Source organism: Lotus japonicus, chromosome 1 (genome assembly GCF_012489685.1).
Source record: "Lotus japonicus ecotype B-129 chromosome 1, LjGifu_v1.2".
Classification (NCBI taxonomy): domain Eukaryota; kingdom Viridiplantae; phylum Streptophyta; class Magnoliopsida; order Fabales; family Fabaceae; genus Lotus; species Lotus japonicus.
In genome coordinates, this window is record NC_080041.1 from 44,651,296 (window position 1) to 44,664,273 (window position 12,978).

General features: G+C 40.3%; 1 protein-coding gene and 1 long non-coding RNA gene across 3 annotated transcripts; both read right to left on the reverse strand.

The window, feature by feature from the left end:
- Positions 1-38: 38 nt before the first annotated feature.
- Positions 39-1,265, reverse strand: LOC130736511 (F-box protein CPR1-like). Its single transcript, XM_057588337.1, has one exon. It carries the CDS (start codon positions 1,263-1,265, stop codon positions 39-41), a length of 1,227 nt encoding a protein of 408 aa, XP_057444320.1.
- A 5,697-nt stretch (positions 1,266-6,962) lies between these two features.
- Positions 6,963-9,853, reverse strand: LOC130729740 (uncharacterized). Of its 2 annotated transcripts, XR_009016128.1 has the most exons (4): positions 9,618-9,852; positions 7,998-9,276; positions 7,740-7,858; positions 7,029-7,352 (listed from the first exon to the last, which is right to left on the reverse strand). It is a non-coding gene; the product is annotated as an uncharacterized LOC130729740 (long non-coding RNA). The 2 variants fall into 2 exon arrangements; XR_009016111.1 differs by having other exon boundaries at positions 6,963-7,352; positions 7,740-9,276; positions 9,618-9,853.
- Between the last annotated feature and the right edge of the window lie 3,125 nt (positions 9,854-12,978).

Genomic DNA, 12,978 nt, shown 5'->3' on the forward strand with positions numbered 1-12,978 from the left:
ATACACTAGTTCTTATTGTCAGATACCATTGGTCATCTTCACTTGTCTCCTCTAAGGAACTCGTCAGCTGGTCCATCTTCACTTGTTTCCTCTAATTCTTTAGGGAGTGATAGTAAACTCTCTCTATACATACCACAATGAAGTAAATCCTCGGTATACGTATCAAATGTGCATTCATCAAGCAACTTTCCTTCGTCATTAACTATCATTAAGCTTGTAGAGCCGTTTGATCCAAAAATTTCACCATGTTTGGTGAAACATATTGGACAAAACATGTTGCGGGGAATGTTACAAGTAGAAAAAGCAAATAACTTAGTCCAAGAAGACCGCACTTTATAGTTTTTCATCATCCAAATCTCAGCCATTGAAGCCACGCCAGACTGATCACCCGGGCAACATAGGCTGAAACATTCTCCCATGAACCGCAAATGATACTCTCTACCTTCTAATTCCCTGGCTAAAATTTGAGACAAAGGAATCTCTGACAAACTTCCTTCTACCAAATCAAAGGCAATGATTGCATGATTACTGGTTTCAACAGAGGTAACCAACCAATGCAGAGCTTCGTTCAAGAAGGACCCAACTCTGAATTCACAATAACACAAATTCACATATTGAGCATAAGTACCCTCTAGGTATAACCCGGAATTTGTTTTCATGGAAAAAAGGCGAATACGAGTAGGATGATTAGCTATAATGTTTGGATCTTGTTGACTATAAATATAATCATCCCAAAAAATCACTTCTATACGAACAAGCAAGTAGTCATCCGTTGATGGGTCATATCCAAAACCATTTAAAAACTGAAACTTCTTCCATCCAAGGTTGTCTACAATTCTTCTCTGGACACTGGTTGATGGATTCCACACAATAATATTACCCCCTCGATTGGCAACAAGTATAAACCCTCTACAAGAACCCAAGAAATCAACAGGTTTGTTCTCGTGATGGGGTGATGAAAGGGGATATTTGAGGTTTACTACAGAAGACTCATAATTTTGAAGTGATGCATCTATATCTAGGGATTCAACTTCAGAATCATTACATTTTGCAAGACACCGGTGGGTGGGTGCAGCAGCTAGGTCATAGTGAGATTTACCGAATTGGGGATCGGAAATGAGAGAGAGCCAAGGCTTACACACCGATTTGAAACGAAGCAGAGATCTCACCGGTAACCTCAACAGAATTTGAACGATCAAATCGTGCGGGAGAATGGAAGAGAGATTGGGGCTCTCTATGGTCCTTCTTGGACGTTGGTTGTTCATTTTGTAGTGGTAGATAGAGCTGAAAATATTGTCAATGGACAGATAAATTGTGTCAGTAGAAAACACACATATTCCTTATCATGGCTAATGCAAGGGAATTGGGTTTGGGGCCCCCCCTATGGGGCTCCGCACCCCACTTAAAGTGGGGAAGTTACTGGAAAGCCCCCCTTTAATAGAATACGGAAAATTAAATTCCGTATTGAATACGGAAGATAAAGTTCCGTATTATATTAGTATGTAAACGACAGAGGGTTTTTTCAAACCCATTTCAGCGCTCTCTTCCAACCTTCTCCTTTTTCCTCTTCAATCTTCGATCTCCGACGCTCTCCGACGCTCTCCTCGCTTCAATCATCATCTGGAAAGGGTTCCATCATCTCCATCAAAGCTATTCATCAAACCCATTCTCCCCATTCATTGCATTGAAACCTAGAGGTAAGTAAGTTTGGATTTTCACCATTTAACTTGAAATTATGTGAATCTTTCAACCCTAGGGTAGTCGATTGATGCTTACGTAGAGGTTATGTTGGCTGAAATGGCGTTAATGGAGGTTTGGGGCGAGTACCGATTCAGCAATGGCGTTAATGGAGGTTCTGGTTCAATACGGAAAATGATTTTCCGTATTCGATAGGGAACATCATTTTCCGTATTTGATATGGAACTTCAATTTCCGTATTTTGGGTCTGTTTAGTCTTTAAGCAAAAATCTAATTAGCTTGATTAATTTAGAAAATGTTTTTAAATTGATAATTAAGATAGTGAATTATATAGTGAATTTATAGATAATTTATTTAGTGAATTTATTTAGAGATTTAATTGAGAGATTTAATAATTGAGAGACTATAATTTATTTAGTGATTTTATTTAGAGATTTAATTGAGAGATTTAGTAATTGAGAGACTATAATTTATTTAGTGAATTTATTTAGAGATTTAATTGAGAGATTTAGTAATTGAGAGACTATAATTTATTTTGTGAATTTATTTAGAGATTTAATTGAGAGATTTAATAATTGAGAGACTATAATTTTAATTGATGTTAATGCTATTAAATTTGTTTGCTCTGAATATATAGTGAGAATGAAGAACAGAAAGAGGTCTCGAGCTAGTGAGGATGTGGGGGCTACTGAGGATAGACACCGGCGCTTACATGCTTCTAGCCGGCGCGGCGATCATACTGCAACCTCTCAAGCGGTGGAGGCTTCAGCTCCAGTTGATTCTATGCAGTCGCCCATGGTAGAGTCTTCGGCTCCAGTTGCCACTGTGCAGTCTACTAGAGGAGAGTCTTCAGCTCCAGCTATGGATGCGACTGTGCTGGATCCCGTGGTTGACCCTACTGATCCAGTTCCTACTCTGCCGTCTCCCATGGTTGAGTTATCTAGCCATGAGTCATCAGGCGAGGAGTCATCCGGCGAGGAGTCATCCAGCGAGGAGTCATCCGACGAGGATAGTATTCCTCCTCCTGATGTTGATGTTGATGTCGTGCCAGAGGAGGGGGCACCGGGTGGCGAGGAGGACCTGATCCAGAGGTTGCCGCCGTTTCCGGGGGGCCTGTTGAGCTGTCGCTTCTCACGCATTATGCTGATCACAAGGCTCCCTTGACGTGGCATGCACTCCTACGCACAGACGAGCGGTATGCGGACCGTCGACACTTGAAGGTGGCCACAACTGGGGGGAAGGTTTGGAACCTTGCTTGTGATGGTGATTCAGACAGTCACAGGCGGGTTCGAGAGTTGATTGAGCATACGGGTCTTCATCAGCTACCCTGGTGCGGCTACCCGGAGACAGATGCAGGCCTCATTTTGGCCCTTGTGGAGCGATGGCATGAAGAGACTAGTAGCTTCCACATGTCATTCGGGGAGATGACTATCCCCCTGGACAACGTGTCGGCTCTTCTCCATCTCCCCATGGGGTCGAGGTTCTATACGCTTGGGAGGGGGAGAGGGACGAGTGTGCAGCGCTCTGTGCTGAGCTGATGGGAGGATCTGCTGCTCGTTATCATGCTGATTTTGATACGAATAGGAGCCATACTATTCGCTTTGGGGTCTTGAAGACCCTGTATGATGCTGCGTTGGAGGGTATGTCTTAATTATTACTTGATTAAATTGTATCTATTATTATTGTATTGTTATAAACTGTTAACTCAATTCATTTCATTGTAGATCACCGATATGAGGATGTTGCGCGGATTTGGCTGGTGAACCAGCTAGGCGCGACGCTCTTTGCTAGCAAGAGCGGAGGCTACCACATGACCCTGTACTGGATAGGGATGTTGCAGGATCTTGGTCGAGTGTCCGAGTACGCGTGGGGCGTGATTGCGCTCGCTACGTTGTACGACCAGCTTGGTCGAGCGTCTAGGAGGGGGACGGCCCAGATGGGAGGTTTCAGCTCGCTCCTGCTAGGATGGGCCTACGAGTACCTTTCTGACCGCGTCATTATCCGGAGGGCGGATTCGGACTACTCGCAGGACCAGCCTAGGGCGCGGCGGTGGGTTACGTCCCGGGTCGGGCATGCAGGCCTCGATGAGAGGCGCGTCATGCTCGATGAGCTGACGGTGGATGACATTATATGGACCCCATTTGAGGACCATCGGGCTCATCGACCACGGGATCCGAGGGCCATGTATTATGGCTACATCCGGACGCCATTTGGCCGTGCTGTTCGACGACATCTACTAGAGAGGGTTCTGCGCCAGTTTGGCTACATACAGGATGTCCCTCGACACCCCTCTGAGATCCAGACGACTGGGTCCCTTGCTGAGACCGCAGATGCTGACTTTGTGCCGCACCTGCGCCCTCAGGGGATCCCTGCTACTTATTCGGGAGAGGCTGTGGAGGATTACATGAGGTGGTATAGCGGTGTGTCCCATCGGTTCATCATCCCTGATGATAGGAGGGAGGAGCTCAGTGCTGTGGTAAGTTTGAATTTTATTTTCCATTCAATTGTGATTTTTGTTCATGATATTTTATTTGTACCTAAACATGTATGTACATTATTTTTGCAGACGGTTGTGCGTCGGGCCGTGGACTTGTTGGAGCAGTCACTGGAGGTGCTAGATGCTCTTGCAGTGGGCACGCATGCCCGATCCCTCAATGAGAGGGCGTTGGATCTTATTAGATCCAGTGCCTTCATTGGTACCTAGGGAGTAGCCTTTGCGGCTGTCCGAGGAGCTGGAGCTGCGGGAGGCAGAGGTCGTGGAGGCAGAGCGCGTGGAGGCAGACCCCGGTGAGAGGGTGCTCGTGGAGGCAGAGCTCGTGGACCTAGAGGTCGTAGGGGGGCCGGTAGGGGTCGGGGCGAGTGATTGACTGTATATTTGTATATTTTTATATTATGACATGTGACTCTTTGTATTATGACTCTCTTTATATTAATCATGCTTTCTATTTCCACTCATTATATTTAGACTCTTATATTGAAAAAAACCTGTATAACTACACCGTAAATAATCAAAGGCAGGATAAGTAACATAAATAATCCATGGCAAGCAGTTCAAAGGGTACACGAAATTATTCAGAAGCAACACTCGACAAAATTAATCCTCAGCGATATCGATGAAGTCGTAGGGTCCGCTATCCTGTGGAAATACTTTGATTACGTTGGGCAACGTTATATTCAGATAACGAACAGATTTACTCGGTGCAAACACAGCAACCTGCAAGTAAATTGCAGATTTAAAACTAACCATGCGTACTTGTTCAAAGGAAGCAAGATTAATGTTTATTAAATCTGCAATTTACAAAATTTTGCTTCCTTTGAACAAGTACGCATGGTTAGTTTTAAATCTGCAATTTACTTGCAGGTTGCTGTGTTTATATACTGCACTAGAAAGATAAGTGTAAAATGTAGTACTCACTATATTCTTGATAAGAAATAAGAATCTTTCACTCCTCAATATTGTCATATTATGGAAAAAAAGATAGCAACTTAATCATTCAAAGGGAACAAATGACGTCCAACCTGCAGTTAGATAGAATCTATTTTTATGTTCGTGAAAGTGATTTTAAAAGAACTTCTATGCAACCAGCAATGGTAAACAACCACAACAATCTTGATTAAAAAAAATTAGCACAACTGATAACATCACTGCCATGACTAAATCAATATTAGAAAAAAAATTAGTAGACTACCACGTTCATTTCAATACTAATCTAATTAAGTAATTAAATTTTTTTTATATAAAAAAAAAAAACTACTCTCATTTCAATCTCAATAGAAATCTACCTATTTTTTCTTCCGATGAAGCAAAAAAAAAAAAATCTACCTGTTGGATCATTTTTTCCCTTATTAGAGAAAGAAAGTGTGATAATATCATAACTCAATTATATTTAATTATACATATATTCTAAATCTTCTTCTAAATAATATCTTTCTTACCTTTCTGCAAAATTAAATATTACAATTAAAAAATACAAATTAAAAACGAACCCGTGCAACGCAGGGTTTAATTTCTAGTAGAAGGAGTAATACTTTTATGAAAATTATCAAAATTAATTATATCTTTTAATATGTGTTTCTTATCTCTCCGGCTAGTTAATTGAGAATGGAGGTAGTAAAAAAATTATTCACCTTAGATAAAAGATTCCCCTGTGGGACAGAACTAGAAAAATGGATAGATGGTGATAATTCAACATATTAGACAACCTGCTGTAAGTTGATGATATATGGGTCCTTAGCAATATTGCAGCCACCACTTGGGCAGTGTGGATGCGGCGCAATCGGTAACAATTCAATAATTACTTCCTCTCTGTTCCACAAACGCTCCAACTCGCACTCCAAGTGTTCTGTCGTTGTTACATGTTTCTTTCAGTGCAGCACCTCTGATTCAGTCTTGGAATCAACCAATAATAGGATGGATTGAAGCAAACTTTGATGCTGCTTTTTCAGAGGGGAATTCCACAAACTATGGGCGTTACACTTCTAGAAATATGCCGGTCATTGCATGTCATTTTCGGTGCCTCAACTAAGTTCTATTATTATGGAGGCAAAATATGCTTTAGGTGGGTGATACACTTGTGTCTCGACCTTGGGTTCACGAACGTCATCTATGAGACTAATTGCCTTGCACTTACAAAGGTTTGGCACTCCTTCACCCCTACATCTTACCTACAATCCGTGATAAAGGAATGCAGGCTACTCTCGGTTGGTTTTGGCGAGAACAGTTGGTTTTGGCTCTCACCAGTTAGTGCATGTTAGGAGAAACTGCAATATGGGAAGTTGGGAACTATATAATGTCTAAGTATAATTTTTAATTTACCTTATAACGTCTGGGTAGAGGAGGACGCAGGACCTTTCGTTAGATGACCTCTCATCCCCTCAGTTTCAATTCAATGCTAATTCCATGTTTAACAACAATTTATTTATAAAAAAAAGATTTTTTAGAGGAGCAAATAAATGATTTGAACATCAGACGAAGACTAAGCAAAAAAGACCATCCAAAGCCCCGACGAGGCCATTACTGTTTATCTATTCATATACATATTTTTCTTATATTAACCGGTCCAAATAAGTCAAGTTTTTTACCAAAATCAAAAAGAAAAGAGAAGCAAGTTTGCACGTAACGCAAGTTCGCTGTGGCAATGAAAGTATGTCTGCAGATATCATGAAACTGCATGACAGATACCTCATGAACATCAGTATGATTAAGGGGTTAAACTGACCACATGTGAAATGATTAAGATTGACATTATCACCATAACTTCAACTTAAAATGAGTAACAGCACAATACCTTGCAAAAGAGGTACCTAAATACAGTACAAATAAGTAGAGATTGAACCTGAAAACCAAGTAAATGGTAACAGAAACAAACAACAACTACAATAACAAAATTAAGAGGAGAAAATATAAAGATGCTAAATAGCATGTCCAAACTCCAGCTAGGGTATCATAACTCATAATAATTAAGTTCAAAAGACAGCCTTGACTCCAACTTACTGAAATCACAAGAAAGCAAACACTACTAAAGCGAGATGATTTAACATTGTGTAAATAACATTCTCTTCCAAATGCTAAGCTCTCCTCTTGCACTATCATCATTTGAAGGCAAGCCAAGACATCAAGCATAACTGTAGATCACTCTTGCACCCTTCATGGCCTGCTAGAAAAGATGAGCTTATTTTAAATGTCAATATATTACAAATTCTATAGGATCTTAGTCAGAGAACTATTATTTAAACACAGGGTTTAGTAGTTTTCCTTATATAATTTACCACCAAAATTGTCTTCGATTATTCTAAGAAAAGGCGACATCAAATGTTTATCCTATAAATTTCGTCCACCACCAAGACTCCTCTTTTCTTGCAATTTCTTTTGTCACACTTATTTTTTTTTAGAAAGAAATATAATCACTTAAGACGGAGAAAGTACAAGATAGATTAAGGAATCATGTTCTTGTATCATGTGTTGTACATATGACTTCTCATTTTTCACTATGCATGATAAATAGTAATAAAATGGTGAAAAGGAATGAAGAATAACATACACTAATTCTTATTGTCAGATACCATTGGTCAACTTCACTTGTCTCCTCCAAGGAACTCGTCAGCTGGTCCATCTTCACTTGTTTCCTCTAATTCATTAGGGAGTGATAGTAAACTCTCTCTATACATACCACATTGAAGTAAATCGATAGATTAAGGAATCATGTTCTTGTATCATGTGTTGTACATATGACTTCTCATTTTTCACTATGCATGATAAATAGTAATAAAATGGTGAAAAGGAATGAAGAATAACATACACTAATTCTTATTGTCAGATACCATTGGTCAACTTCACTTGTCTCCTCCAAGGAACTCGTCAGCTGGTCCATCTTCACTTGTTTCCTCTAATTCATTAGGGAGTGATAGTAAACTCTCTCTATACATACCACAATGAAGTAAATCCGCTCTATACGTATCAAATGTGCATTCATCAAGCAGCTTTCCTATGTCATTAACTATCATTAATCTGTCAACACCATTTGATCCAAAAATACGACCATGTTTGGTGAAACATATTGGAAAAAACATGTTGTGGGGAATGTTACAAGTAGAAAAAACAAATAACTTAGTCCAAGAAGACCGCACTTTATATTTTTTCATCATCCAAATCTCAGCCATTGAAGCCACGTCATAGTGATCACCCGGGCAACATAGGCTGAGACATTCTCCCATGACCCGCAAATGATACTCTCTACATTCTAATTCCCTGGCTAAAGTTTGAGACAAAGGAATCTCTGACAAACTCCTTTCTACCAAATCAAACGCAATGATTGCATGATTATTGGTTTCAACAGAGATAACCAACCAATGCAGAGCCTCATTCAAGAAGGACCCAACTCTGAATTCACAATAGCGCAGATCCACATATTGAGCATAAGTACCCTCTGGGGAAAACCAGGAATTTGTTTTCAGGGAAAAAAGGCAAATGCAAGTAGGATGATTAGCTATAATGTCTGGATCTTGTTCACTATAAATATAGGTATCCCAAGGAATCACTTCTATACAAACAAACAAGTAGTCATCCGTTGATGTGTCATACCCAAAACCATTTAAAAAAAGAAACCTCATCCCTTCACGGTTGTCTGCAATTCTTCTCTGGACACGGGTTGATGGGTTCCATATAATAATATTACCCCCTCGATAGGCTACAAGTATAAACCCTCTACAAGAACCCAAGAAATCAACAGGGTTGTAAAGAAAATAATCACTATGTTCGCCAGGAGGTGATGAAAGCGGAAATTTGAGGTTTACAACAGAAGACTCATGATTGTAAAGTGCTGCATCTATATCTAGGGACTCAATTTCAGAATCATTACGTTTTGCCAGACATCGGTGGGTGGGTGCAGCAGCTAGGTCATAGTGAGATTTACCGAATTGGGGATCGGAAATGAGAAAGAGCCAGGGCTTACACACCAATTTGAAACGAAGCAGAGATCTCACCGGTAACCTTGCGGGAGAATGGAAGAGAGATTGAGGCTCTCTGAGCTCCTTCTTCGACGTTGGTTGTTCATTTTTTAGCAGTGGTGGCAAATAGAGCTGAAAATATTGTCAATGGACAGATAAATTGTGTCAGTAGAAAGCACACTTATGCCTCATGAAGGCTAATCCAAGTATCCAACCCAAATCACATAAGGAGAAAGCACAAACTCAAACCAAATAACCCACAAAACATTAAATCCAACAATAATTTTTAGTAACAGATTGATTACATGGTTGATTAAATTAAAGAGCATGAAAGAATCTACTTTTTCAACACTTTCCAGACAGATTATGCAGGCTAGCAAACCAGGTTTGTACCAGATTCGACATGCATATGCATATAAGTATGAAATAAACAAAGTCATTTAGACGAAGGAAAAAAATGAATTGGCACATACCTAGTGGAGCAATTGAAACAATGAAGTGGTTTTGGGCATGGGATTGTGAGATAGCGATGAAAGGAAGGGTCTCAGTGGCGGTGGGTCACTCCGGCGGTAGGGACGACGGATGCGCGACGGGGTACGTCTTTGATCGTGGCTGAGACGCGCGAGACCTTTAACCTCTCTGCATTGTGATTTCGCAAATCCCTAATTTCATTTTATACTCTCTCATCGAACATATATATGACTGCTTGAATGCGAAATGTAAACGGATGGAAATGTGGTGTGTTGCATTTTTCTTTTATTCAAAGTTAATTTAAATTTTACTGACCAAAAAAAATGGTTAATTTAAATTTTTCTTTGTTTTCAAAAAAAAATTCTCTCTCAAAAAAAAAAGTTAATTTAAATTAAATAATAAATAACAAAACATAATAGTTTGTTTTCGTTCAGGGCTTAACCTCTCATTTGTAACCAAAAAATAATAATAATAAATCAAACCGGCATCGAAGATCTACCAAAAATTAAAAACAAGCATGGAAGCCAAACGGTCAACAACCAAAAAATCGGAAAGTCTCAGAGGTCCGTTCTCTAGAGGTCCGTCCTCTATCCAAACAACATTTGATAGGGAGGACGCCTAACATGATATTTCTTTTTTTTTTTTAGAGCAAACTGAATTTATTAATAATAAGTAAAAAGTTCATGAGAACATTCCTCTCATGTAAAATTTGAAATCAATGCTACAAAATATCATCCAGAGCTAATCTATTTTGGTGCGGTTGCAATTCATGAGCAAGCCTCATTAAAACCTCCCTAAAAAAACCCAGTGGGAAAAATCTTAGGGGAGGAAAAAGAGTACTCAAACATGAGGCAACACCAAGAAGAATGACTACTTAGCTCACAAACTTCCCACTACAGACCCTTGACTACGAATAAATAAAATAAATATAGTTTCTAATGGCCAAAGTTACCTTTGGGAATTACAAAAACAAAGCCCAGTAAGCTTTTCCTAATATGAGCTCGTCTTAAGCCCATCACTGATGATGGAGTCGTTCCCTTCTCACATCACAGGTGCAATTACCATCCTCAGACCTTTGCCACTAGCAGAATAGAATTGGAGTCCTTCACCACCTCCTCTACTGTAATTGAAGATTGATCCCAACAAGAAACTAATCCCCCCGCAGTTCCATCAGCAGAACAAAATTCTCCTTGTAAATTGAGGGATTGTATCAAATTCCACCCTATCCTTAATTCTTCTTCTCCCAGTTTTGTTTCCTGAAAAAAAAAACATAATTCTACCTTCGCTTTCCTGACAACATCTCGAACAGACTTTCTCTCCTCAGCACATCCTAACCCCCTAACTTTCCATGATAGCCATTTGCGATCACGCCCCATCAACCCCCACACGAACAGGTCAACGAACAGGTCCTTCCTCTGCCAAACCCCTTATTGCTTCTGCATCAGTACCTGGATAACGAAGGCCTGCTCCATTCCCCAATAACCATGCTTTTGTGGCCCTTGTGAAGTATCCTCCAGACCCTGTCCTTTCTACTGTTGTCTGTAGACTCGCTAGTGTGGGATCAACGCCTCCAGACCCTTCACTGACTTCTCTGAGAATCGCAGAGCCTACCTCTGCTCTTGTTTTTCTGCCTCTCCTTTTGCCTGTTTCCCCCTTCCTCGTTTTCCCAGAGTCCAGAATCTGCAACGCCCGACGTTTGTTAATTCTACTTACGCCCTTCGAAGCCAGATGGCATTGAAATTTCGATTGCTCGCTGGATTCACCTTCACTATATTCAATTCGATCCTCTTCTCTTATTTCATTTCTGAGACTGCGTATTCATGACACACTTCCTCTAGGTCAATAAGAGCAACTCTAATGCCTTGACTCTTATTTGGGCTCTTATACACTATTCTACACTATTTATGTGCCACATCAGATTTAAGAGTCTACTAAGAGCCTCAAGCAGATTTTGTTCTAATGTATAGGCTCTTAAATTATTATTACAAGGGTCCCACCCGTGTCCCACCATACAGCATTAAATTATAATATCTATTTTCACCAAATTTAGATTTAAAATTTAATACTAAATCAATACTATAATTAAATTTAATTATTTCCTTTTAATTTCCTTAATACTATAATTAAATATTAATGTTTGGGTTGAAAGTAAAAAAAAATATTGGGCTGATCAAGGAGTCCAAAGATGATTTAAAAAAAATAGTCCAAAGATAAAAAAAACTGTCCAGGCCGGTCAAACCAGCCTAAACGGGCAAAAACCCGGCTCCAGCCGGTCAAAACCGGTCTGGAACCGGTCCACAACGGCTGGATGAACTGCTCAGTAGGTCACCCCCTATATAATGCTTTTTTCCTCTCTTCCTCACCCAAAACCCTAGCCGCTCCTACTTTCTCCTTCTCTCTGAAAACACGTCTTCTTCCTCCTCTCTTCATTTCTTCTTCTCTCTTCCTCTAAACCTCTCCCTTTCTTCCTCCTTTCTTCTCCCCTCTTCTTCACCGCCACCAAAACCCACCAAATCGAGTGACCACCACCAAACACCCACCACTGCAACCTAACCGCCACCAAACACCCACCACCGCAACCAAAAACCCACCTCACCGCCACTGACCCACCACAAAACAACCCTCACCGCCACCAATTTTTCGCACATGCAAAGCAATAGCAGTCCAGATCAATGTTTCAAGCTCTAGATCGGTAGTTCCAGTAGCAGATCGGTGACATGCAAGAACAGACCTCAGATCGGAGCTATATTTTTTTTTTCATTGTAAAAATTTAATCTTTGAGAAATTTTCTTCCTTTATCTAATGAAAATGAAATGTTGATTTTTTGTTGTTAATGGATGAATTTCTGGTAAAACTTGTGTCTCTGTTCATCTTCTTTTCTCATTCTGTTATTGTTCCCTCGTTTTCTTGTTGATGCATGTGAGAGAAGATAATAATTTTTTAATGTAAGAGCCCATAAAGCAAGAGCTCTTGCAGAAGAGCCTCTACACTGTAGCTAAGAGCTTGAAGGCTCTCTCCAACGCACAGAAAAAATAAGAGCCGGCTCTTAAGCCCTCCAGCTGGGCTAAGAGCCCGGCGTTGGAGATGCTCTAAGTCCTTCAATTGAAACCATCTCTTCCCCACAATCTTGACCCGATTTGGAACTGATGGGTTGCTCACATGACCCAGTGAGGTGTTGCACTGGCGGGCTTTGTAACAGCTTGACAGCCCAATTCCCATTTACTAAACCATTTACCTCAGTCAAAAAATAGTTCATAGGAAAATTACAACCGAAGAGGAATAGGTTCCAGCCCTCCGTTGGAATTTCAATTCTCAATGAGGTACTTCTAGAGCCTGCATCCCAGCCACTCACAATAACTTAGA

What these genes read in the sequence shown, in the direction of transcription:
- LOC130736511 (XM_057588337.1), bottom strand. Translation starts at nt 1,265, where the DNA reads ATGAACAACCAACGTCCAAGAAGGACCATAGAGAGCCCCAATCTCTCT.